This window comes from Pungitius pungitius, chromosome 10 (assembly GCF_949316345.1).
Source record: "Pungitius pungitius chromosome 10, fPunPun2.1, whole genome shotgun sequence".
NCBI classification, from domain to species: Eukaryota; Metazoa; Chordata; class Actinopteri; order Perciformes; family Gasterosteidae; genus Pungitius; species Pungitius pungitius.
The window spans coordinates 4,295,644-4,320,521 of NC_084909.1; the positions used below are offsets into that span (position 1 = coordinate 4,295,644).

The 24,878-nt window shown below is 50.9% G+C and overlaps 1 protein-coding gene across 6 annotated transcripts in view; it reads right to left on the reverse strand.

The window, feature by feature from the left end:
- The window catches only part of ttn.2 (titin, tandem duplicate 2), a 160,705-nt gene that overhangs the window by 26,256 nt on the left and 109,571 nt on the right, over positions 1-24,878 (reverse strand). For all 6 annotated transcript variants that reach the window (XM_062565050.1, XM_062565049.1, XM_062565052.1 and 3 more), the window contains 17 exons: positions 24,534-24,833; positions 24,153-24,455; positions 23,701-24,000; positions 23,321-23,608; positions 22,944-23,246; positions 21,978-22,280; positions 21,593-21,898; positions 20,833-21,120; positions 20,376-20,666; positions 19,925-20,212; positions 19,256-19,843; positions 18,977-19,081; positions 18,679-18,876; positions 18,295-18,591; positions 17,628-18,215; positions 17,218-17,520; positions 10-17,103 (listed from right to left, as the gene is read on the reverse strand). In XM_062565050.1, the coding sequence (XP_062421034.1) occupies positions 10-17,103; positions 17,218-17,520; positions 17,628-18,215; positions 18,295-18,591; positions 18,679-18,876; positions 18,977-19,081; positions 19,256-19,843; positions 19,925-20,212; positions 20,376-20,666; positions 20,833-21,120; positions 21,593-21,898; positions 21,978-22,280; positions 22,944-23,246; positions 23,321-23,608; positions 23,701-24,000; positions 24,153-24,455; positions 24,534-24,833 (22,143 nt within the window). The remainder of the gene's footprint in view (positions 1-9; positions 17,104-17,217; positions 17,521-17,627; positions 18,216-18,294; positions 18,592-18,678; positions 18,877-18,976; positions 19,082-19,255; positions 19,844-19,924; positions 20,213-20,375; positions 20,667-20,832; positions 21,121-21,592; positions 21,899-21,977; positions 22,281-22,943; positions 23,247-23,320; positions 23,609-23,700; positions 24,001-24,152; positions 24,456-24,533; positions 24,834-24,878) is intronic.

Sequence of the window (24,878 nt, forward strand, 5' to 3'; positions counted from 1 at the left end):
ATGCAATACCTGTGATCTTGGTGGCGTCTTTGGTCTCAGCGGAAACACCGACACCGTACTCGTTCTCGCCTGTCACTCTGAAGAAGTAGACTCCGCCCTCCAGCACGTCCATCACCTTGTATGTCAGTCTGCTGCAAGTGTCAGTCAACCTGGTCCAGCCCTTTTTGCTGGCCTCACGGATATCAACAAGGTAGTTCTTGACCGGTCCTCCTCCCTCATTCTCAGGGGTGTCCCAAGTTACAGTGGCAGAGGTCCTGGTCACGTCCTTAACCTGTACATGGGCAGGAGGTCCAGGGGAATCCAACACTCTGACGTTGAGTGTCAAGGTGGCTGTTCCAGCTACGCTAGACAAGGTGATGGTGTATTTGCCAGAGTCATCGCGAGTTGCTTTCTCTAAGGTGATGGAGGTGAAGCTGTCTGTGGTGTCAATGACAGCACGAACTCTAAGATCAATATCAGGCTTAGTCCACGATACAGCGGGGATGGGTTTGCCTCTGAAGGGTACTGTCATGGTGAATGAGCTACCATCCTTCACAATAAGAGTCTTCCTCATATCGTTGCTGATGTCAAAGACTGGCTCCTCCTCTCTTTCTTTGGCAACCTGTTTGTCAGATTCAGGACTGGGCTCGCTGGCTCCGATCTTGTTAATGGATTTAACAACAAACACATATTCTGCCCCAGGTGTCAATCCCACCACTGTAAACTCTGTGTTCTTGGTATTCTGGACAGCAGTAATCCATTCATCATCTGCAGTATTCCTGTATTTGACTCTGTAGCCGGTCACAGGGGATCCACCATCAAATAGTGGCTTATTCCATGACAGGGTGGCTGTCGTCTTTGTAGAGTCGATGATCTTTGGCTTAGCGGGAGGTGAAGGCAGGAACAGAGGGTCTTCAGCCTTTGTCAGTGGGCAGACCGCGCTGGGAGCACTGAGGCCTGCGGAGTTCTCTGCAAACACTCTGTACTCGTACTCACCGCCGCCCCGAAGGTGTGAAGCTTTGACTCTGAGGTCATAAACAGGTTTCTTGTTGACACGGCACCAGCGAAGGCCGGTCTTTTCACGCTTTTCAATGACGTAGCCAGAGATACTGCTGCCGCCATCAGATACTGGTCTTTCCCAGCAAATGGTCATAGCCTCGGCGGTAATTGAGGTGACCTGTACATTAGTGGGAGGGGCGGGCACAGTGAAAGGATTTACGGCCCTTGTTGGCTCACTCTCCAGGGCCTCACCATCCCCGTATTTGTTGACCCCCCGGACTCTGAAGATGTACTCGTTTCCTCGGAGCAGCTTGGTCACTTTACAGGTGGTTGCCTTCATGTCACCATAGACAAGAGTCCAGGTGAGACGACTGGTCTCGCGTTTCTCCACAATGTAGTGCATAACCTCCGCTCCGCCGTTCTCCTGGGGGGGGCCCCAGTTTATGGTGCATTTCTCGCCCGTCAGACCGGCGACCGACAACGGTCCAGAGGGAGGTCCAGGTCGGTCCAGAACTTTGCAGTTGATAGCAACAGACCTGGTTCCTGCAACATTGTGCAAGGTCAGCACGTACTGGCCCGAGTCCCTCCTAATAGCGTCTCTTACAATCAACGTCGTTGCAAAGTTGGTGGAGGTGACTTCACACCTGGCCTTCTCCTCAATCTCCTTCCCATCCTTTGACCATGATACGACTGGGAGTGGACGGCCCGTGATTTCTGCATCAATTCGAATGATCTCTCCAGCCTTCGTGACAACCAGCTGTCTGAACTTATCTTCCAGGATAATAGTGGGAGGGTCAACATCATCCTTGACTGTGACAGGACCAGTGCTCTCCGAGGGAGCACTCAACAGCTCTGCAGAATTCTTAGTAATGACGTGGAAGTCATATTGGACATCTTCTGTGAGGCCTGTGACATCGTAGTAGGTGTCTTGCACGTTGGTGAAGTTGCATTTAAGCCAGCGGCCGTTGGGAAGTTCTTTACGCTCAACAATGTACCCGGTCACCATTATTCCGCCATCATACTCTGGCTTCTCCCAGAAGAGGGAAACTGAGGTTCTGGTGATGTTGGTGACTCTAAGATTACGTGGAGACTCACATGGATCCCGGGCTGGAACAGGGTCACTGGCTTTAGTGCAAGGACCAATTCCAGCCATATTCTCAGCGTAGACTCTAAACTGATACAGCAGGCCTTCTTCAACGCCTGTCATTTTAAACTGGTTCTCAGCCAGCAGACCTCTGTTGACCTTGGTCCAGAGGATGCTGCTTTGGTCTTTGCATTCAATGTGATAACCAGTTACAGGGCTGCCACCATCCGTGGCAGGTCTGCCCCATACCACGAGCATGCCATACTTGGTGGCATGGGAGACATGGACATTGGTTGGAGGGCCAGGAGGCTCGAAGGGATACTGAGCAGTAACGGGAGCGGAGTCAATTGCAGAACTCTTGCCGTAACGGTTCTCAGCTGCAACGCGGAACTGATACTCTGTTCCCTGAGAGAGACGAGTCACCTTGATTGATGTCCTGGCTACTGTAGCCGAGACAATCTGCCATGACGTTGTGGTAGTGTCTCTCTTCTCCACAACATAGTTGTTGATTTGACATCCACCATAATAGGTTGGAGGATCCCATGACAGAGAGATGAAGTCAGCGCTCACCTCATCCATCTTAATGTTGCTGGGCGGGCCAGGTTTGTCCAGGATTATAACTGATATTGCAGCTGTGGTGGTGCCAACTGAGTTTGTAAGAGTAATCACATACTTCCCGACATCATCCTTGGTTGCATCCTTTATGACAATCTTGGATGAGGTCTTTGAAGTGAGGACATTAACCCTTGTTGTCTGCTTAAGCACTTGGCCGTCCTTTTTCCAGGAGACCTCCGGCTGCGGTCTGCCTCTGAAGGGAACATCGATCTTCAGGTCGTCTCCCGCTTTTGCGCTGTATGTGTCATACAACAGCTTGATGACGGGCTCCATCGTGAAGTCCTTCACAAGCACGGGGGTGGCCAGAGGCTTAGCATCACTCTTCCCCTTATCATTGACAGCAATGACCCTAAAGGAATATTCCTCACCAGTTGTGAGTCCACCAATTGTAGCTTCCAGTGCTTTGACTTCACTGCACACAGACCATTTGTCTTCTCCCTTTGGCTGCATCTCAACAATGAAGTTTGTAATCTTGCTGCCTCCATCGTGATCGGGCTTCTCCCAGGAAAGAGAGACCGTATGACGAGTTACATCAACCAGGACAATCTTCCCAGGAGGCAAAGGAGCCTCGGCCACCTTGACTTGATCTGTGGAGGCAGGCAGACCCACTCCCAGCTCGTTCACAGCCAACACGCGGAAATAGTATCGGCCTCCCTCCTGCAGGTCAGAAATCAGGTAGGAGTTCCTCACACAGTTGGTGCAAACACTTGTGAAGGCCATTCTCTTCTGTTCCCTCTTCTCAACAATATAGTGGGATATCTTAGCCCCACCATCTATTGAGGGAGGCTCCCAGGAGAGAGAGACACTAGTTCTCTTTACATCCTTAACCACCAGGTTGGTAGGAGCGCTGGGGGAGTCCAGTACTCTGACATTGATGAAGGCTGATTTAGAACCACTGAGGTTCTCCAGGTTCAGTACATATTTTCCGGTGTCGAATCTATCGACATTCTCAATCATCAGCATTGTGTAAGAGCTTGTGACTTCAATCTGGGTCCGCTCATTCAAAGCGCCCTCGGCCTTTGACCATTTGACCTCTGGCTCCGGCTTTCCTTTGATAGGCACAAACAGACGCAGAGTGGCGGAGGCACGAACATTGACCATCTTCCTCAGGTCCGCATCCAGTTCTATTTCAGGGGCCTCCAGCTTCTCTGCTGCGATCACAGAACCAGATAGGTCCACGTGATCTCCTACTCCCTCACAGTTAACGGCGCAGATGCGGAAGTTGTACTCTGCATTCTCCTTCAGATGCTTTACAGTGTGGTGAGTAGCCGGAACACCAGTGGGCGGTGTGCAGGTGATCCATTCATCGCCGGCCGCCTCCTTCATTTCAATAACATATCCGCTTATCGGTGCTCCACCATCATAGATGGGCCTGGACCAGGACAGGGAAACTGTGCTGCTTGAATGGTTGGTGACTTTGGGGTTATTCGGAGAACCTGGTGGATAAATGGCATCACAGGCTTTGATGTAATCAGTTGGTGGACTGGGCTTTCCCACACCAGCAGCATTTTCAGCTGAGATCCGGAATTCATAGGAGTGTCCCTCTGTTAGGCCACTGCACCTGAAACGCAGGTCACTCAGTCTCTTCTTATTGCACTTAGTCCATCTGATGCCATCCATATCACGTTTTTCAAGGATGTAGCCTTCAATCTCGGCTCCACCATTGTGCTCCGGTCTCTCCCATGTAAGCACAATGGAGTCCCTGGTGATAGCGCTGGTCTCCGGGGTGGAGGGGGCACTGGGAACGGTGAAGGGGTTACGAGCAATAACAGGCCCAGATTCCAAAGGTTCACCAACACCATATTTGTTCACAGCAGTGACTCTAAATATGTATTCATTGCCAGGCAGCAGTTTTGTGATTTTGTAGCTGATGGCCTGAATCTTGGGCTCGACAACGGTCCACGACAAACGACTAGTCTCCCTCTTCTCAATGATGTAGTGAGAGATGCTGGCTCCACCATCGTGTGAGGGATGGTTCCAGTGCAGATAACATTTTTCCGCTGTGACCCCTTTGACTTCCAGTGGACCATCTGGAGGACCAGGTCTATCCAGAACTTTAACATTAACTGGGACCATCTTGACTCCTCCTACATTGACAAGTTTAAGGGAAAAGTGGCCACCGTCCACTCTGATGCAGTCCTTGACTGTCAGGATAGTACGAGTGAGGGTGGTGTTGACCTCCATTCTCGGTGTGAGTTTGTCAATCTCTTTCCCATCTTTTAACCAAAAGACTTCAGGCAGAGGCATGCCAGTATAATCAGCGTCGATGACAAACGTCTCACCGGCACTAACGACAGTAGTATTCTGGAATTTAGAATCCATGTTGGCCTCTGGAGCCACAATGTCATCTTTGGCAGTAATCTCTCCTGTGCCCTGAGAAGGTCGGCTGAAGATCCCAGCAGCGTTCCTGGCAATGACTCTGTACTCGTAAACACAGCCCTCAGTCAGGCCGGTGAGTGTGTACTGGGTAGTAATGATGTTGGTGAAGCTGGCCTTCATCCAGCGGGTATCTGGGTGCTTCTTCCTCTCAATCACATAGCCAGTGATTCTACTGCCTCCATCATATTGAGGACTTGTCCACTGAAGCGTCACATGATTTCTGGTGATATCAATGGCCTCGGGAGTGCCTGGTGGGTCACAGGGGTCCCTGGCTACTCTGCTCTCGGAGACCTTGCTAACGGGGCTGATTCCAGCAATGTTCTCAGCATAAACTCTGAATTCATACTCAATTCCTTCCTCCAGGTCTGAAGTCTTGAAACGTGCATCTGGGATTAGAAGCTTGTTGAGTTTGGTCCACAAGAGGCTGTTCTTCTCCTTTCTCTCCAGGTGATAGCCTATGACTGGGCTACCTCCGTTGTTGGTAGGGGCTTTCCACTCAACAACCATGCTCTCCTTGGTTGCAGCAGAAACAGTTGGTGTTCCAGGAGCAGCAGGCTCACTGAATGAATACTGGGCAATAACATTGGAAGAGACAATGGCAGAACTCTTTCCATATCTATTCTCAGCAGACACTCTGAATTGATACTCAGTTCCAGTCTTTAAGTTGGTTACTTTAATGGTTGTTCTGGCAATGGTGGCAGACACAATCTGCCATGCTGTTGTGGTGGTATCTTTCTTTTCCACAATGTAGTTGTTGATTTGACAGCCTCCAGTATACTCTGGTGGCTCCCACGAGAGGTTGACGTAGTTGGAGCTCACCTCCTCAATCTTTACAGGGCCTGTGGGTGGGCCGGGCTTTTCCAGGACGACGACGGTGATCTCCTCTGAAGCTGTACCAACACTGCTGGTGGCTGTGATGGTGTATTTACTCGAATCCTCCCTATTTGCGTCCTTGATGCACAGCTTAGTAGATGACAGTGTGCTGGATACGTTTAGTCTAGTGGTCTCCTTAAGAGCTTGTCCGTCCTTCTTCCATTCGACAATGGGAACAGGGCGCCCAATCACTGGAATCTCTATCTTCAGATCCTCACCGTTCTGTACACTGTAAGTGTGGAATGCCATCTTAAAGCCGGGCATGGTAGTAACGTCTTTGGCAGTGACTGGTGCAGCCAGAGCCCTGGGGTCACTCTTGCCCTTTTCATTGAAGGCCGACACCCTGAAGAGGTACTCATGCCCAGCACTTAGGCTTGTGACAGTGCCCTCACAAGCTTTGGTTGTGGCGGCCACCACCCACTCTTCTGAACCCACCGGCTGCATCTCGATGTAGTAGCCGATAATCCGGCTGCCGCCATCATGGTCTGGCTTCTCCCAGGAGAAGGAGGCAGATGTTTTGGAGACTTCAGTTAAAGTGACTTTACCAACTGGTAGAGGAGACTCAGAGGTCTTAACCGAGTCTTCTGTCTCAGCTGGCTGTCCAACACCAAACTCATTCTCCGCCAAGACTCTGAAATAGTAGATTTGCCCCTCAGTGAGGCCAGTGATACGGTAGCTCGTCTTTGTGCATTTGCTGTCCACGCTGGAGTATACCTTCCTGTTGGACTCACGCTTTTCAACCAGGTAATTCTTGATTCTTGCACCTCCATCAATAAGAGGAGGCTCCCAGGTCAAAGTGACACTTTCCCTCTTAATGTCTTTTACGGTCAGATTCAGAGGGGCCCCTGGGGTGTCCAAAACTTTAACGGAAACAAAAGCTGATTTGGTGCCTGCGGTATTTTCCAAGTTGAGGATGTATTTTCCAGCATCATATTTGTCACAGATATCAATGGAGAGCTGTGAGCATTCTTCATTAGAGTCTATCCGAGCTTTACTGGGCAATGCTCTGTCCTCCTTGGCCCAGCTGATCTCAGGAGTAGGATGGCCTTTGAATGGAATGCAGATTCTCATTGAGCCCCCTGCACGGACAACTATTCCTTTCCTTAGCTCTGCATCCAGAATCACCTCAGGAGGATCGAGCTTATCCAATGGTTTCACGACTCCTTCGACCTCGGTGGGCTCACCCACACCCAGCTTGTTGATGGCACATATGCGCACCTTGTATTCCTGGTGCTCTGTCAGCTTAGTGATGGTAAACTTGGTTTCACTGACTCCAGTTGGTGGAGTGCATATGCTCCATTCCTCTTCATCGGCCTTAGTAATTTCCACAGCATATCCTTGAATCTCACAACCACCATCATAGATGGGCCGGTGCCAGGCCAAACCGATGGTGTTTTTAGTCACATTGACTACGTGGGCATTGGAGGGACAGCCCGGTTCAAAGGAGGGGTCACAGGCCTTGAGGTAAGATGTAGACGGGCTTGGTAGACCCACTCCAGCTACATTCTCAGCAGATACCCTGAATTCATATTCATGGTCCTCAGTCAGTCCCGTCACTCTGAAACGTAAGTCTGTCACTCTACGCTTGTTGCACTTGGTCCATCTCACTCCAGCTCTGTCTCTCTTCTCAACGATGTAACCAACAATTTCACTGCCTCCAGTTGCCTCCGGGCGGTTCCAGCAGACGGTCATGGAGTCTCTGGTAATGTTAGTGATCTCAAGCTCCTGAGGTGAGCCGGGGGGAACAAATGGATTTCTCATGATGACTGGCAGTGATTCAAGAGGCTCGCCCGTGCCGTATTTATTGACAGCCATGACTCTGAAGATGTACTCGTTGCCCTTCAACAGTTTGGTAACCTTGAACATGGTAGCTCCGCAGTCACTGGAGACTACGGTCCACGCCAGGCGGCTGGTTTCTCTCTTCTGAATGACGTAGTGAGAAATGCTAGCTCCTCCATCGTGCCTGGGGGGCAACCATGACAGGGAGCACTTTTCCTCAGTCACATTGCTGACGGTGAGAGGCCCCTCTGAGGGACCTGGTCTGTCCAGGACCTTCACGCTGAATGGGACAGTCTTACTTCCAGCCACATTAGTCACAACAAGCGTGTACTGTCCACCATCCACTCTGATGGCGTCCTTCACAACGAGCAAAGCCTTAAAATCTGTGTTTTTGATCTCGGCTCTTGCCGAGTTTTCAACTTCAACATTTCCCTTGAACCACTGCGCTTTGGGGACGGGCTTTCCCTCCACACTGGCCTCCAGACTGAAAGTCTCTCCAGCGTTGATGACAATGGTTTGGTTGTACATGGAGTCTGTCTCACACTTAGGTTGCTCAATTTCATCCTTGGCTGTGATGCATCCTGTACTCTCAGAGGGCTTGCTGACAGCACCAGCTGCATTCCTCGCAATGACACGGAAATCATATTTACTGTCTTCCGTCAGACCGGTCACTGTAAATTCGTGTTCAATGACATTCGCAAAGCTGGCCTTCATCCACTTTCCCTCAGGAAGGTTGCGTTTCTCCACAACATAGCCAGTGATGAGGCTTCCACCATTATACTCAGGAGCCGTCCACCTCAGCTTCACCGAGTGCCTGGTCACGATCACGGCGTCAGGGCGGCCAGGAGGATAACACGGGTCACGGGCTACATAAACCTCAGAGACTTTGCTGCATTTTCCAATGCCAACAATATTCTCAGCATAGACTCTGTACTCGTACTCAATGCCTTCCTCCAGAGGAGCAGATTTGTACCTGCAGTCTTGGATGAGCATTTTGTTAATCTTGGTCCAGAGGATACTGTTCTTCTCTTTTCTCTCCAGATGGTAGCCCAAAATGGCACTTCCGCCATCCGATGGAGGTTTGTGCCACTCAACCACCATGTAGTCTTTAGAGTATGTGGACACGAAGGGCGTGCCCGAAGGGCCGGGCTCCTGGAACGGATACTGAGCCACAACAGCCTCTGAATCGATTGCATAACTCTTTCCCAATCTGTTCTCAGCATAGATCCTGAACTGGTATTCACTGCCAGTCTTCAGATTGCTCACTTTTAGCGTGGTCCTAGCCAGAGTGGCAGATAAGACTATCCAGTTAGTTGTTGTGGTGTCTCTCTTTTCAACAACATAGTTGGAGATGGGACAACCACCCGTATATGTCGGAGGCTCCCAGTTAAGAGTCATACTCTCAGCACTGACATCCTCAAATTTGACAGGGCCTGTTGGTGGGCCTGGTTTGTCCAGGGTAATCACCTCAATAGTGGCATCCTTAGAACCCAGGGTATTGACAATATTGATGCTGTACATGCCTCCATCCTCTCTGGTGGCATCTTTTATGGTGAGGGTGGTGTGACGTGCCGAGTCAGTGACGTTAACTCTGGTGGTCTGCTTGAAGGCTGCTCCATCCTTTGTCCACGTGATGGTTGGCTTGGGATGACCTGCAACTGGCACCTCAATCTTCAGGTCATACCCCACCTGCACACTGTAGGTGCTCATGTGGGGTCTAACGAAAGGCTCAATAACAAGGTCCTTAGCTAAAACAGATTGAGCCAGTTGTCTGGGGTCACTTTTGCCCTTGTCATTTACGGCAAAAACTCTGAACTGGTATTCCTCGCCCTTGAGAAGATTTGTCACTACAGTCTCCAATGCTTTTCCACTGGCGCACAGGGACCAATTCTCGCTGTCCTTAGGTGCCAATTCAACTTCGTAGTAATTGATCCTACTGCCGCCGTCATGCTCAGGCTTCTCCCAGGTAAGAGTTACGGTGCTACAAGTGACGTCAACCACAGTGACTTTACCAGGGGGCTGAGGCTTTTCAGATATCTTAAGTGGCTCTATGGTTTTAGCAGGGAGACCCACACCATATTCATTCTCAGCCAGGACTCTGAAAAAGAAGATTCCACCCTCTGGAAGCGGCTCAACCTTCCATGACATCTTGTTGCAGGTGGTGATGGGAGAATAAACTTTCCTAGTGCTCTCACGCTTCTCAACAATATAATGCTTGATCTTTGAGCCGCCATCCAGATGTGGAGGCTCCCATGTGAGAGTGACGGAATTCTTGGTGATCTCTTTCACCAAGAAGTTAGCCGGTGGGCCAGGTGAATCCAAGACTCTGACACTGATGAAGACCGACTTCACTCCGCTGGCATTCTCTGCAGTCAGGGTGTACTTGCCTGTGTCAAATCTGTCAACATTCTCAATGACAAGTGAAGCATAGCTGCTCGTATTGTCAATTAGGGCAGTCTTTTTAATTTCACCCTCAGCCTTTCCCCATTTCACCTCAGGAGCTGGACGACCTCTCATGGGGACAAACAGCCTGAGGGTACTTGCTGATCTAATGTTGATCATCTTTCTCATGTCACTATCTAAGTCAAGATCCGGAGCCTCCAGCTTTTCCTCCAGCAGAATCCTTCCTGGGATATCAGCATGCTCCCCGACACCAACTTTGTTGATGGCGCAAACTCTGAATTGGTATTCGTTCTTCTCCAGAAGCTTTTTTACCGTGAACTTGGTGTCTGTGATTCCAGTTGGAGGAGTGCACATAAACCACTCATCAGTTGCTGAATTGCAGGCCTCAACAATGTAAGCCTGAATCTCACAGCCACCATCATAGATGGGTTTGCTCCACGTCAGGGAAACAGTGGACCTAGATGTGTCCACCACCTTGGGGTTGTTTGGTGGGCCTGCTTTGAAGACGGGATCCAATGCTTTGTAGTACACCGTGGGAGCACTGGGTGTTCCAACTCCAGCAGCATTTTCAGCAGAAACTCTGAATTCATAGCTGTGGTTTTCTAGGAGCCCTGTCACTCTAAAGCGCAGCTCGCTCACTGTCCGCTTGTTGCACCTGGTCCATCTCACACCGTCCTTGTCACGTTTCTCAACGATGTATCCATGGATGGAGCTGCCACCATCGTTAGTCGGTCTATCCCAGGTCACCACCATAGAGTCCTTGGTGATTGTGGAGACTTCTACATCTGTCGGTGAATCGGGAGTGACAAACTGATTTCTGGCGATCATCGGCTCAGATTCTAGCGGCTCACCAACTCCGTATTTGTTGACTGGAATCACTCTGAAGATGTACTCATTACCAGGGAGAAGTTTTGTGATCTTCAGGTTCAGTGTCTGAACTTTTTGTTCAACTACAGTCCAAACCAGTCGGCTGGTTTCCCTCCTCTCAACAATGTAGTGGGAAACATCGCTACCTCCATCTTGCAGGGGTGATTTCCAGGCAATGGTGCATTTCTCACTGGTTACCCCGTAGATGGAGATAGGGCCATCGGGTGGACCTGGTCGGTCCAGGACCTTGACATTAATGTTAACAGATTTTTCTCCTCCAACATTCTTTACCAGCAAAGTGTACTGGCCTCCATCAACGCGGATAGCTTCTCTAACCACGAGGCAAGCTGTAAAGTCCGTGTTCTTGAGCTCGAGGCGGGAAGCGTCAGAAATCTCTCGGCCCTCCTTGTGCCAGTGTACATTGGGCACAGGCTTACCAGAGATACCTGCCTCGAGGCGGAATGAATCTCCAGCATTTACCACCACAGCCTGGGAGTACTTAGCTTCTATGTCAATCTTGGGTGGATCCACCTCATCTTTGGCAGTGATGGATCCAGTGGAATCAGAAGGCTGGCTGAAGACGCCTGCTGAATTCTTGGCAATGACACGGAACTCATAAATCTGATCTTCTGTAAGTCCTGTGACAACAAATTTAGGCTCAATGACGTTGGCAAAACTAGCCTTCATCCAGCGGCCAGCTCCTTCCTTCTTCTCAACCACATAACCTGTGATCTTGATGCCGCCATCATACTCAGGTTTGGTCCATCTGAGTGTCACTTGGTTTCTTGTCACAATGACAGCTTCTGGTTTTCCTGGTCTGTCACAAGGATCTCTGGCCACTTGCATTTCACTCAGTTTGCTGGCTTTGCTGAGGCCAACAATGTTCTCAGCATACACTCTAAACTCATATTCAATACCTTCCTCAAGGCCAACGGCCTTAAATCTATTTTCTGGGATTATTTGTTTGTTCTGTTTCACCCACAAAATGCTGTTTCTCTCCTTGAGATCCAAGTGGTAGCCCAGAATTTTGCTCCCACCATCACTGCTTGGGGTATCCCAAACAATCACCATGCTCTCCTTGGTGGCTGACTGGACCACCACAGAACGGGGTGAGCCGGGCACTTCGAACGGATACTGGGCGACAATGGTTTCAGAAAGCAGGCAGGAGGACTTGCCGTATCGATTCTCTGCAGCAATCCTAAACTGGTACTCAACTCCCGTCTTCAGACGGGCGGCCTTGATAGTGGTTCTGGCCACAGTAGCTGAGACAATCTGCCAGTTAGTGGTAGACGTGTCTCTCTTCTCAACAACGTAATTACTGATGGCACATCCACCGTCATACTCTGGTGGATTCCAGGACAAGACCATGCTGTCAGCAGTAACCTCGTCCAGCTTAATTGGGCCAGTGGGAGGAACAGGCTTATCTAGAACAATGACATTGAGGTCTGTAGATGCTTCTCCAATTGTGTTGGTCAGCTTGATGGTGTATGTGCCCACGTCATCTCTGCAAGCCTCCTTAATAACCAGGAGAAGATGTTTATCTGTGGCTTCAGCATTAACTCTAGTTGTCTCCTTGAGAACAATGCCATCTTTGAGCCAGGTTGCTGTAGCCTTTGGACAAGCAGCATACGGCACATCTATCTTCAGATCATCTCCTGCTAGCACACTGAATGTGCTGAAAATCAGTTTGAAGGTCGGTTTGATGACTAGGTCTTTAGCCACCACAGGCAAACTAAGGCCACGTGGATCACTAACTCCCTTTTCGTTGGTGGCTGAGACACGGAACATGTACTCTTCTCCCTGTGTCAGGCCAGTTACAACGACCGAATTGGTCTTTACAACCATGACCTGGGTCCACTTCTCACTGCCTTTACCTTGCATCTCAACATTGTAGCCGGTGATTCTGCTGCCACCATCGTAGTCAGGCTTTTCCCAGGATAGTGTGACACTGGAGCTGGTAACATCAAGGAGGGTCACTTTACCTGGGGGCAGAGGCTTCTCTGACACAGTAATTGATTCAGGAGTCTCCACTGGGAGACCAATGCCATATTCATTCTCAGCAAGGACTCTGAAGCAGTACATCTTTCCTTCCTCCAGGTCCCCAATTTTCCAACTGGACTTATGGCAGCTGGCGCAAACTGTTGAGTAGGCTTTTCTGGTTGACTCTCGCTTCTCCACAATGTAGTTGCGGACTCTGGAGCCACCATCAATGAGAGGAGCATCCCAAACGAGGGAAACAGAATCTCTGGTGATCTCCTTGATGAACAGATTCTGAGGGGCTCCGGGGGTATCAAGCACCCGCACATTGATAAAGGCCGTTTTGCTTCCTGAGGTGTTCTCCACCGTCACCATGTATTTACCTGCATCAAACCGGTCAACATTGTCGATCTGAAGAGTGGTGAATGATGAGGTGATTTCAATATTAGCTCTGTCCAGGGATTCCCCGTGCTCTCTTGACCATTTAACCTCAGGTGCCGGTCTCCCTTTGATAGGAACAAAGAGTCTCAGGGTGCTACAGGCTCTGAGGCTGACCACCTTACGCAGCTCGGCTCCAAGTTCAATTTCTGGAGGAAGCTGTCTGTCTTCAGCCTTGGGGGTTCCGGGAACCGCAGCGGGTTCTCCCACTCCCTCGCAATTAGTTGCACAAACGTTGATTTTGTACTCTTGGTTTTCCTTCAAGCTGGTAATGGTGAAGGAAGTGGCTGTCCACCCCTTCTTGGGAGTGTGTATTGTCCACTCATCTTCCTCGGGAAGGCAGGTCTCTACAATGTAGCCTGTTATTTCAGAACCTCCATCGTACACCGGCTTGTTCCAAGCAAGGGTGACGGAAGACTTGGTCGTGTCCAGAACTCTGGGGTTGCCTGGGGGTCCGGGCTGGAAGATGCTGTCTACCGCTTTGTAGAATGGACTGGAAGGACTAGGCTGGCTTAGACCAGCATTGTTCTCTGCAAGAACTCTGAATTCATATTCGTGTCCTGGTGTGAGCCCGCAGGCCTTGAAGCGCAGGTCTGTTACTGTCCTCTTGTTACATTTCACCCAGCGCAGGCCAGTCTTATCCCTTCTTTCAATGATGTAAGTGTTCAATCTGCTGCCTCCGTCGTGTTCGGGGCGCTCCCAGCACACAACCATGGAGTCCTTGGTAATGGTGGTGACTTCAGGCTGCTGTGGGGGGTCACTGGGAACATACGGGTTGGTACAGATGATGGGGTCAGTCTCCAGCGGCTCGCCCACCCCATACTTGTTGACAGCCATGACTCTAAAGATGTATTCATTGCCCTTCAGGAGCTTGGTGACCTTAAACCTGTTTGCCTGAAGGTCTGTGGCAACGTTTGTCCATGCCAATCTGCTGGTCTCTCGCCTCTGAATGATGAAGTACTCGATTTTTGCACCGCCATCATGTGTTGGGTGTAGCCAGTTAAGGACACATTTCTCAGCAGCAACATCAGTAACAGTGAGGGAGTCCGGTGGCCCGGGTCTGTCGAGCACCTTGACGTTGTAGGTGAACTTGGCAAAGCCGCCTGGATTGCTGGCGGTGAGTGTAAAAGCACCTCCGTCCTTCCTCAGGGAGTCTTTGTTCGTTAGGGTTGTGTGGAAGTCACCAGTCTTTATCTCTAGTTTGGCTGTATCCCCAAGCTCCTTCTCTTCCTTGGTCCAAACCAGAGATGGGATCGGCCTGCCAGTCACACTGGCCTCCAGTTTGAACACCTCTCCTGCCATGACAACGACATTGCTGCTATAAGATGAATCAACATCAAGCCTGGGCTCTTCGATGTCATCTCTGCATGTGATTGCCTCAGATGACGGGGATGGAGCACTGACAGCGCCCGCTGAATTTCTAGCAAGCACGCGGAATTCATAAGTTGCATCTTCGATCAGACCGCTGACTGTGTAGATGGTTTCCAGGATGTTGTTGAAGTTGGCTTTAAGCCAGCGTCCATTAGGCATCTCCCTCCTCTCCACTGTGTATCCAGTGATGGAGAATCCACCATCTCCCTCCGGTTTGCTCCACGATACGGTCACCTCGTGTCTGGTGACATTCAGTGCCACGGGTCTGCCTGGTGGGTCAACTGGGTCAAGCGCGTACACTGTCTGCGAGGGTTTGCTTGGTTTGCTGAGACCGGCCATGTTTTCAGCAATAACACGGTGTTCATACCCGATTCCATCGACAAGGCCTGATGATTTAAAGATATTTCCGACAACAACGGCCTTGCTGACTCTCTGCCACAGAATGCTGTTTTTCTCTTTTCTGTCCACGTGATACCCAAGGATGACGCTACCTCCATCAGAGGAAGGCTCATTCCAGCTCAGAGTCATGGCATCCCTGTTGAAAGAAGTAATCACAGGAGTGCCCGGCTGGCCCGGCACATCAAATGGATACGCAGCCACTACTGGTTCAGAAACAATGCATGGTCCAATGCCATATCTGTTCTGGGCCTTGACGCGGAACTGGTACTGCGTCCCAGTGTTTAGTCGGGCTGCCTTGAATGTGGTGCGGATCACTGTCGCCGCCAACTCCATCCAGGAAGTGCCGGTGGTCTCTCGCATCTCGACGATGTAGTTGTTGATGGGAACACCTCCATCATTCTCTGGTGCCTCCCAGGACATGAGAACATAATCACAGGAAACCTCGTCCAGCTTTATGGGACCAGTGGGGGGACCTGGAATGTCGTGGACCAAGATGGTGATTGTCTCAGTCACTGTGCCCAGCATGTTCCTTCCAGTCATGGAGTACTGTCCTCCGTCAGACCTCTTTATCTCACTGATGTTGAGGACAGTTGACGTTGCAGTGGTTTCAACGTTCATTCTTTGTGTCTCCTTGAGCCCTATGTCTCCCTTCTTCCAGGAAACCACAGGTCTGGGTTTACCGAGCACAGGGATTTCCACTTTGATGCGATCCCCTGCCTTGGCGATGACCGTCTTCTGGTAGACTCCACGCAGGTCGAAGGAAGGAGCAGATGTCTGCTCTTTGATAATGGCGGGCCTGCTCTCGCGCGGGTCACTCCTGCCCGACGCATTAACAGCCATTATGCGGAAGGTATATTCTGCGCCTTGAACCAGATCTGTGACGGTGTAGTCCAGGGCCTTCAAGGTGTCCACATGGACCCACTGATCAGTGTCCTTCTTCTGGGTCTCAATGACATACCCGGTGATCAAGCTGCCACCGTCGTGAAGGGGCTTAGTCCACGCCAGACTAGCACTGTCATCTGACACATCTGTGACGTACAAGTTCTCTGGGGCTGAGGGGGCCTGAGACACCCTGATTGGCTCAGGGGATTCTGCAGGCTCTCCTACGCCTAGGTCATTCTCAGCAGAGATACGGAAGTAGTAGTAAGCTCCCTCCTCGAGGTCTGTGAATTTGAAGGAGCACTTTTGCCATGTGGTGCTAATAACTGTGTAGGCCTTCTTGGTGGCCTCCCTCTTTTCAATAACATATTTGCAAATCTTAGAACCACCATCGATTATAGGGATTTCCCACTGGAGGGTGATGGAGTTCTTGGTGATCTCTCTAGGCTTGACGTTCACTGGTGGTCCTGGTGTGTCCAAAACCTTCACGTTGACAAAGCCGGTCTTCTTTCCGGCAACGTTCTCGAGACAAAGGTTGTACTTTCCAGCATCGTATCTGGTGCAGTCGGGAATAACCAGGAGAGTGTAGGACTCAGTTATGTCAATGTGGGCACGTTTCTTCAGGTTGCTATCATCTTTGCTCCAGGTTACTTCAGGAACAGGACGACCCCTGATGGGGACAAACAAACGGATTGAAGCACGGCACCTGACCACTAGGGTTTTCCTGAGTTCAGCGTCCAGCTCAAAATCTGGCACCGCCTCCTGGTCCACAAGTTCGATCACGTTCTCAACCTCTGCAGGCTCGCCAACTCCCTCAGAGTTTATGGCGGTGACTCTGAAGTGGTATTTGCCTCCTTTCTGAAGTTTACCAATGACACAATCAGTAGCTTTCAATGGATACTGTGTCTCCACCTCCCAGTCATCATGCCCTTCCTTTTTGTACTCGACGATATATCCTTCCACTTCTAGACCACCATCGTAGTGGGGTTTGCCCCAGGCAAAGGAAGCAGTGGTTTTTGTGGTGTCTGTAATCCTGGCGTTGGATGGCGGACCAGGTGGATCTAATAAACAAGGAAAACATTTTAAAATGAAACACATGGCTTTTCTTCAGCACAATCAACTCTCCTGTCTTAAAATACGATGCAGGGAAACGTGCTGAGTCTAGTTTTACTTACATACAATGTCCTTGGTCATCACAGGTTGTGATGGCTCACTTGGCTCCCCGAATCCAGCCTTGTTCTCTGCAGTGACTCTAAACTCATACTCTACTCCCTCAGTTAGACCTTGCACCTTAAAGCGCAGGTCAGGGACCGTCCTCTTACTGGCTCTCACCCATCTCATTCCTCTCCTTTCTTTCCTCTCTACACAATATCCTCTGATGTCACTTCCCCCGTCCTGTACTGGTCTCCTCCATGAAATGGTGACAGCGTTCCTACTGATGTTATCGACCTCTGGGATTGAAGGTGGGCCTGGTGGTCCTGCAGAAGCGACATGAGAGAGAACATTTTGGTTATGCCTTGGTCTATTAAAAGCTTCTTTTTAAATATCATAGAACTATAACCACATCTAGAGCACATAAACTTACGGTAACTGTCGACCATTTTTATGGGACCGGACTGGCTTGAGTCTCCGATGCCATACTGGTTCACAGCAAACACTCTGAAGATGTACTCATTGCCCTTAATCAGTTTGCAGGCTACATATCTGCAGTCCATGATGTTTTCTGCCACCTTGGTCCACTGTAGGCGGCTGGTCTCTCTCTTCTCGAGAATGTAGGATTTGATGGAGAAGCCTCCATCCTCCTCTGGCGGAAGCCAAGTCAGAGTACACTTCTCGGCTGAGATGTTGCTGGCTTCGATGGGGCCCGAGGGTCCAGGCACATCCAGGACCTTCACCTTTACATGTTCCTCCTTAATGCCAAAAGGATTGCTGGCGGTGATGGTGTACTCCCCTGTGTTCTTCCTGCTTGCGTATTTGATAGCCAGAGAGGAGGAGGTGGGGGTGCTGGTGATGGTGATGATGTCAGAGCTCTTGAACTCACGTCCTCCCTTGGACCAGACAGCGGTTGGTGGAGGTTTTCCTGAAATCTTGGAGGCCAAGATCCGGATGGTGTCTCCCGCCTTGACGGAAACACCGTCCTTCATGTCTGGATCAATAGTGATGGTCGGGGGCTCTGCAGAGAAGATAAAAGTCAGATTTCAAAGAAGCTCCTCGTCATTTAACCAATCAATCCAAATGGGTTTCGCGCTCACCGTATTCATCCTTGCAGGTCAGAAGCTCTGTCGTCTCTGAAGGAACACTGATGGCCCCAGCAGAGTTCTTGGCCCTAATCCTGAACTGATACTGAGAGCCCTCCGTCAGGTCGGGGACGGTGAAGGCACAGCCGTGGACGTTGACGTGGTTGGCCTTCATCCAGGCCTTGCCAGCAGCCTCCATCTTCTCCACCATGTAGCCGGTCAGCTTGTGGCCACCGTCGTATTTTGGAGGGGTCCACATTAGGGTGACCGTGGTCCTGGTGACATTGATCACTTCGGGCTTGCCAGGAGGATCTGACAGGACACGGAGTAAATCCGTTAAATAAATTATTTCCATTCAAGCATTCAGTATTGTAGGAGAAACCAAAGCAGTGAACCCACCGATCGGGTCGAGGGCAACCACGCCCTCGGTAACCCTGCTTGGCCTTCCAAGGCCAGCCATGTTCATGGCCATCACCCTGAACTCATACTCCAGTCCCTCGATCAGGCCGGTGACTCTGCACTCCTTCACTCTCAGAGGAGTCTTACTGGCCCGTTTCCACATCAGACTGTTCCTCTCCTTAAACTCCACATGGTATCCTACAGGCAACACAAAATCAGTTGGTTATGATTGCTGGTGTTTAATATTTTTTCTTCAAACAGATTCAAGTTCAAACTGATGTCCATCACAGTCCGTTACCGGTTATCGGGGAACCACCAGAGTCCTTCGGATCGGCCCAAGTCAAGATGGCTGACTCGTGGCGGATGCTCACTATTTCTGGTGGAGCAGGCGCCTCGGGGACATCTGGAGGAGGCAGAGAAAGAGAAATTAAACAAATAGTTAACAGCATATTCATCTCTATCAGTCGTATTAAAACGATGTCCCTCGGTTCAAAAATGTAACTTCTGTTGATTCGTTGCATTTGTGGCAGTTTTTTCCTGTATCACTAGGTGGCGCAGTTAGGAGACAGATACTCACTGAATGGGTGCTGGGCGATGACCGGGGCCGACCTCAGATGCTCCCCGACCCCATACTTGTTCTCTGCGAACACTCTGAAGATGTACTCTATTCCGTCGTGCAGCCGGATCACCCTCATGGTGGTCTTCTGGATGGCCGAGGCCACGGTGGCCCACTTGTTGTCCGTCGTCCTCCTCTTCTCCACAATGTAGTTGGACACCTCGGCGCCGCCGTCGTCTTTGGGCGGCGCCCACTCTAGGGTGATGCCGTCGGCGGTGATCTCCTCGAACTTGATGGGTCCGGTGCAGATGCCGGGCTTGCCGACCACCTTCAGCTGGAACTTGCAGTCCTTGGAGCCGCCGTTGTTCCTGACGTGGACGTTGTAGGTGTCGGCGTCTCCTCTCTGGCAGTCTCTGATCAGCAGAGTGGTGACGCCCTGAGACGCCTCCACGCACATTCTGCCAGTGTCGCCGAGCATCACGTCGCCTCTCTTCCAGGTGGCGGTAGGCGGAGGCACTCCGGTGACGGGGAGGTTGATGCGCGTGGTGCTGCCTTCTTTCACCACGCAGCAGCCGTCGTGCAGGGCACTCAGGTTGCAGTCGGGCGACACTGGAAAGCAAAGAGCGGCTTAGCAGGAACGTTTTAACGACAAACCAACAACAACAACAACACCTGGCACAGGTTTCTCACCAAACTGGTCCTTGGCGACCACGGTGAGCTCGATGGGCGGTCCCTCTCCGGACTCGTTGAGCGCCTTGACTCTGAACAAGTACTCCTTGCCCTCGGTCAGCTCGGCCACAGTGTGCGAGTAGGTCTTGCCTCTGGCATTCTGCTTCCACTTCTGCTCGCCCTCGCTCTGCTCCAGGATGTAGGCGCTGACGGGGCTTCCACCGTCACTGAGGGGCTTCTTCCAGCCCAGGACCACAGAGTCCTTGGTGGTCTTTTGGGCTCTGAAGTCGGTGACTGGACCGGGTTGCTCTGAAGGGGGAGGATGGATGAGTTAAGACCAAACATGTGGTTTCACTGACCTCTTGGATCCATTTAGGACAGTGTTTCCCTTAGATTGAAATAAGTTAGAAAACACGCATACTTTAGTGACCCTGTTCTTCATTACCGTGTGACAAACAACACTTGAAGCTACCTGAGGCTCGGACGCTGCCGGCGGTCTCGCAGCCGTCCCCGATGCCGTAGGCATTTTCGGCCAGCACTCTGAAGCAGTACGCCTGTCCGGCCTCCAGGTTGGTGATCCTGAAGGAGATCTTGCAGCAGTCCGCCGCCACGCAGGTCCACGCCTTCCTCTCGGCCAGACGCTTCTCCACCACGTAGCTCTTGACGGGGCTGCCGCCGTCGATCAGCGGGGCGTCCCAGGTGATGCAGGCGTGGCTCCTGGAGGTCTCCTTCACCGTCAGGTTCAGAGGCGGCCCGGGGGAGTCTGTCGGGGAACGCGAGGCAATTATTAATAATCCAGTTCCGTTTGTAGAGGAATTTGTGCATATTAAAATTGTGTTGCAGGTCCTGACTTTTCAGCATTTCCATATTTCTTTTCACCTGTAACATACCAAGGCGTGCTTACTAGGGTGCGTCTCCTACTCTCTTACCTAGGACCTTCACCACAATGGTGTAGCTTTTGCAGCCGCTGCTGTTCTCCAGCGAGAGGACATATTTTCCGGCGTCATATCGGTTTATGTCCTCGATCATCAGAAGGGTGTCCCACTCCGACGTCTTGATCAGCACGCCCTGCCTGTCCTTCAGTACGGCGTCCACCTTGGTCCACGTCACCTTGGGCGCCGGGCGTCCCCTCAGAGGGACGTAGAGCCTCATGGTGACGCCGGCTCGAAGAACCAAAACCTTTCTGAGGTCGGCGTCCAGCTCAGCTTCAGGAGCGACTGGAGGACAGAATGAAGGTCAATAATCCAGCGGTAGTTTGCCCCTATATTCTTTATTCAATGTGACCAGGTGCTGATATCTGTTTCCTAAAGTCATTCTGGAGATGACGTTCTGCAAACAGCGAGGCGGCTGCGTTAGCTAGCAGGTAGTTAGCATAAGCTAATCAAGTTCACCAAAAATACAAATAGTAGAAGTTCTATAAAGCTAAATGTCTCTGTTACCAGTTGGGACTTTCAACTTGTTGTCAACTAGTTTATTCATTTAACCGTGAGGATCACTTCCAAAATGAAATCTCAAATAAGAACACATATTGTTTAGTTCCGACTATAGCACGCAAATGTTTGATAGTGTTTTGACCTTTTAAAAAGTTGTTTCAGAAACATGTTGTTCTGCATGCCGTTGAAGAGTGAGATAAACCAAACAGAATCATCAAACAGAATCAGGTGGAATGATGCGGCGTTGGGGGCTTACTGAGGATGTCCTTGGGCGTGTGGTTTCCTGGGACCTCGCTGGGGTCACTGAAGCCGATCTTATTGACGGCGATGACTCTGAACTGGTACTCGGTGTCGTCCATCAGGCCCGTCATCAGGAACTTGGTGGTCTGGAGCTTCTTCGGGATGTTGCACTTGCTCCAGTGCTCGCTGTCGACTCGCCTGCACTCAACCAGGTAGCCGATGATGTCGCAGCCGCCGTCGTACGCCGGTTTGGTCCAGCTGAGGCTGATGGAGCTCTTGGTGGAGTCCACCACTTTGGGGAACGCAGGCGGGCCGGGAGGATCTGGACAAGGGACACGTTGTTGTTTTTCCCACCTCAAAAGATAAATTGAGGAGCGAATCTGTTCCAAGCGGATACTTACAGACGGGGTCGACAGCCAGCGCGGCGTTGGAGGCGTCGCTGGGTTTGCCCAGGCCGGCCTTGTTCATGGCGATGACTCTGAACTCGTACTCTGAGCCCTCGGTCAGCTGCACGGCCTTGATGGTCCTGTCGATGACGGGCCGGCGGTTGACCTTAGCCCAGGTCAGCTCGGTGGCCTCACGCTTCTCCACCATGTAGCCGAGGATGGTGGCCCTGCCGTCGTTGGCCGGGGCCTTCCAGCTCACCGTCATGGAGTCCTTGGTGATGTTGGTGATGACCGGTGGCTCGGATGGACCGGGAACGTCTGAGGGGAGACACGAGGCCATGAACATGTGTTCTTGGTTTTGTCTTTTCTCATCACATTAAAAATTGCAGAGACGAGTTAGAGAAAGTTCAAATTGTGTTTTGTGGAAAAGTTTCTAATACACAGTATTTTGTATTTTAAAATGTGCATATGTATATATATATATATATATATATATTTATATATGAAATGTAGAAGATGAAATCCAGCATTCTGATTGGTTGAGAGTGAGTCACTGGGTGCATTATTCAGGGATAAGTTCACATTGACCCCATTGTTCCATATCACTGCGTACTCAAAGTAACACGTTGTTTGTACGACCCTTAGTTGATATTTTAGCTTTTAGCTCAGTGGCGATCGCCGGGAAAAAACCCAAATCCAAATCCAAATGATCGTTTTGAGGCAATTAAAGTGGAGTCATGATGTGAATGAATGAGATGGTGTGGGAATCGATGCTGTTAACATGCACGTACGGGACTATTTTTCCTCTAGACTGATGAAATTTGATACACAACGTTTGGTGGCTACCACTGTTATAAAAGCAATAAGGTACGAGAGGCAGTACTTTATTACAGTACTTTGGACGATAAAGTACAGCCTCTCGTATCATATTGCTTTATTTGCTTTTATGTGTCATGCAGTAGTGTGGACTGAACTTCTTACCATACGGGTTCTTGACCATGACGGGCTCGGCCGTGATGTGGTCCCCGGTTCCGTACTGGTTCTCAGCACTGACTCTGAACTCGTACTCGTGTCCCTCGATCAGTTTCTCCACCAAGCAGTCGGTGACGTGTCCGTGGATGTTGGCGCAGACCAGAGCCCAGTTGGCCCTGCTGGTCTCACGCTTCTCGATGATGTAGTTGATGATCTCAGAGCCGCCATCGGCCAGCGGGGGCTCCCATCGCAGCTTAACGCGGTCGGCGAACACCTTGGCGGCTTTCACTGAGGCCGGAGGGCCGGGTTTGTCTGCGGGGGATCGAGATCTCAGTTTGTCTGTATATAAAAGACATGATATTAATGTAACATCTGCTCTGACTTACCCAGCACTTTGACCTTGATGGTGGCGTATTTAGAGCCATTGATGTTGTCAGCGGTGATGGTGTAGTCTCCAGACTCCTTCCTGGTGACGGAGAAGAGCTCCAGCAGGTGGACGTGTTTCTTCTGCACCATCTTCAGTCCCTCAACGGGAACCAAAGGCAGCCCGTCTCTCTTCCAGCTCACCTTGGGCAGCGGCTTGCCGAACACCTCGGCATCCAGGAAGACGTTCTCTCCGGCTTTCACCACGATCAGGTTCTTCATGTTGATGCCCAGCTCAACGCGAGGAGGAACTGCGCACAGGAGAAGAAGGGAGAACAATGGTCATCACATGTCAGGAGCAGCACTGCTCTCTCACGCTTGTCCTGGGTGGGTGGAGCGTTACCATTCTGTGCGATGACAGGGATGGGGTCGGACAGCTCGGACGGCAGGCTGACGTTGATGGCAGTCTTGGCGATGACCCTGAACTGGTACTGTTGCCCTTCTTCCAGTCCGCTCACTACGTAGCTCTCCGCCTGGATGTTCATGCAGTTGGCGTTGCATCGTGTCCACTTCTCTTCTGGAAGCTTCGTGTACTCCACATAGTAGCCAATCAACTTGCTGCCTCCGTCATGCTCGGGGCGGGTCCAGACCAACGAGACTGAGTTCTTGGTCACATCCATGGCCTCGGGTTTGCCTGGTGGGTCTGGAGGGAGAGAAGCAAAGTTATGCCGCCTGAACTTTGGGGGATGGAGAACCCGGTTGCTTTGGATATAAAACAAGCTCTTAAACAATTAAGAAAAATAAAACAAAGAAACACAATTTCAGTAGTCATGCTCTCTTAGAAGAGACACGTACCAACAGCCGTCCTGGCAGTGATCAGGTCAGTCGGTTTGCACGGTTTGCCCTGTCCTGCCACGTTGAGTGCCGACACCCTGAAGGTGTACTCCACGCCCTCCAACAGGCCGGTGCAGGTGTACTGGGTGGCTTTCACCAAGGACTCGTTGGCCTTCACCCACAGGAGGCTGTTCCTCTCCTTCTTCTCAATGCAAAATCCAGTTAGGGGCGAGCCGCCGTCGCTGCTGGGACGCTCCCAGGACAAGATAACAAAGTCCTTGAAGACTTTGTTGATCTGCAGATTGAGGGGCTCGCTGGGAGGATCTTTGGGTGAAAACAAGAGTCAGTACATATTGTTCTCTGCTCTAACACCGATGATAATATGCTTTGGCTCCCACTTACCAAATGGATGTCTGGCAACCATCTTCTCAGAGTAGATGGGCGTGGAGACGCCCAACCTGTTCTCAGCACGGACTCGGAAGCTGTACTCTTTGCCAGTCGTCAGCTTGGTTACTCTGAAGCTGGTTTTGGTGCAGGATGTGGTTACGGGGACCCAGTCGCCCCGACTGACGTCACACTTCTCCACAATATAGTTGGTGATGCTGCTCCCGCCGTCCTCCTGCGGGGAGTTCCAGAGCAGCGTGCAGGCGTCGGTGTCCTGTTCCGTGATCTCTATCGGAGCTTCGGGGGGTCCAGGGATGTCTGCAGCGACACAGAGCAAGAGTTATCAATGCAAACACGTGGTGG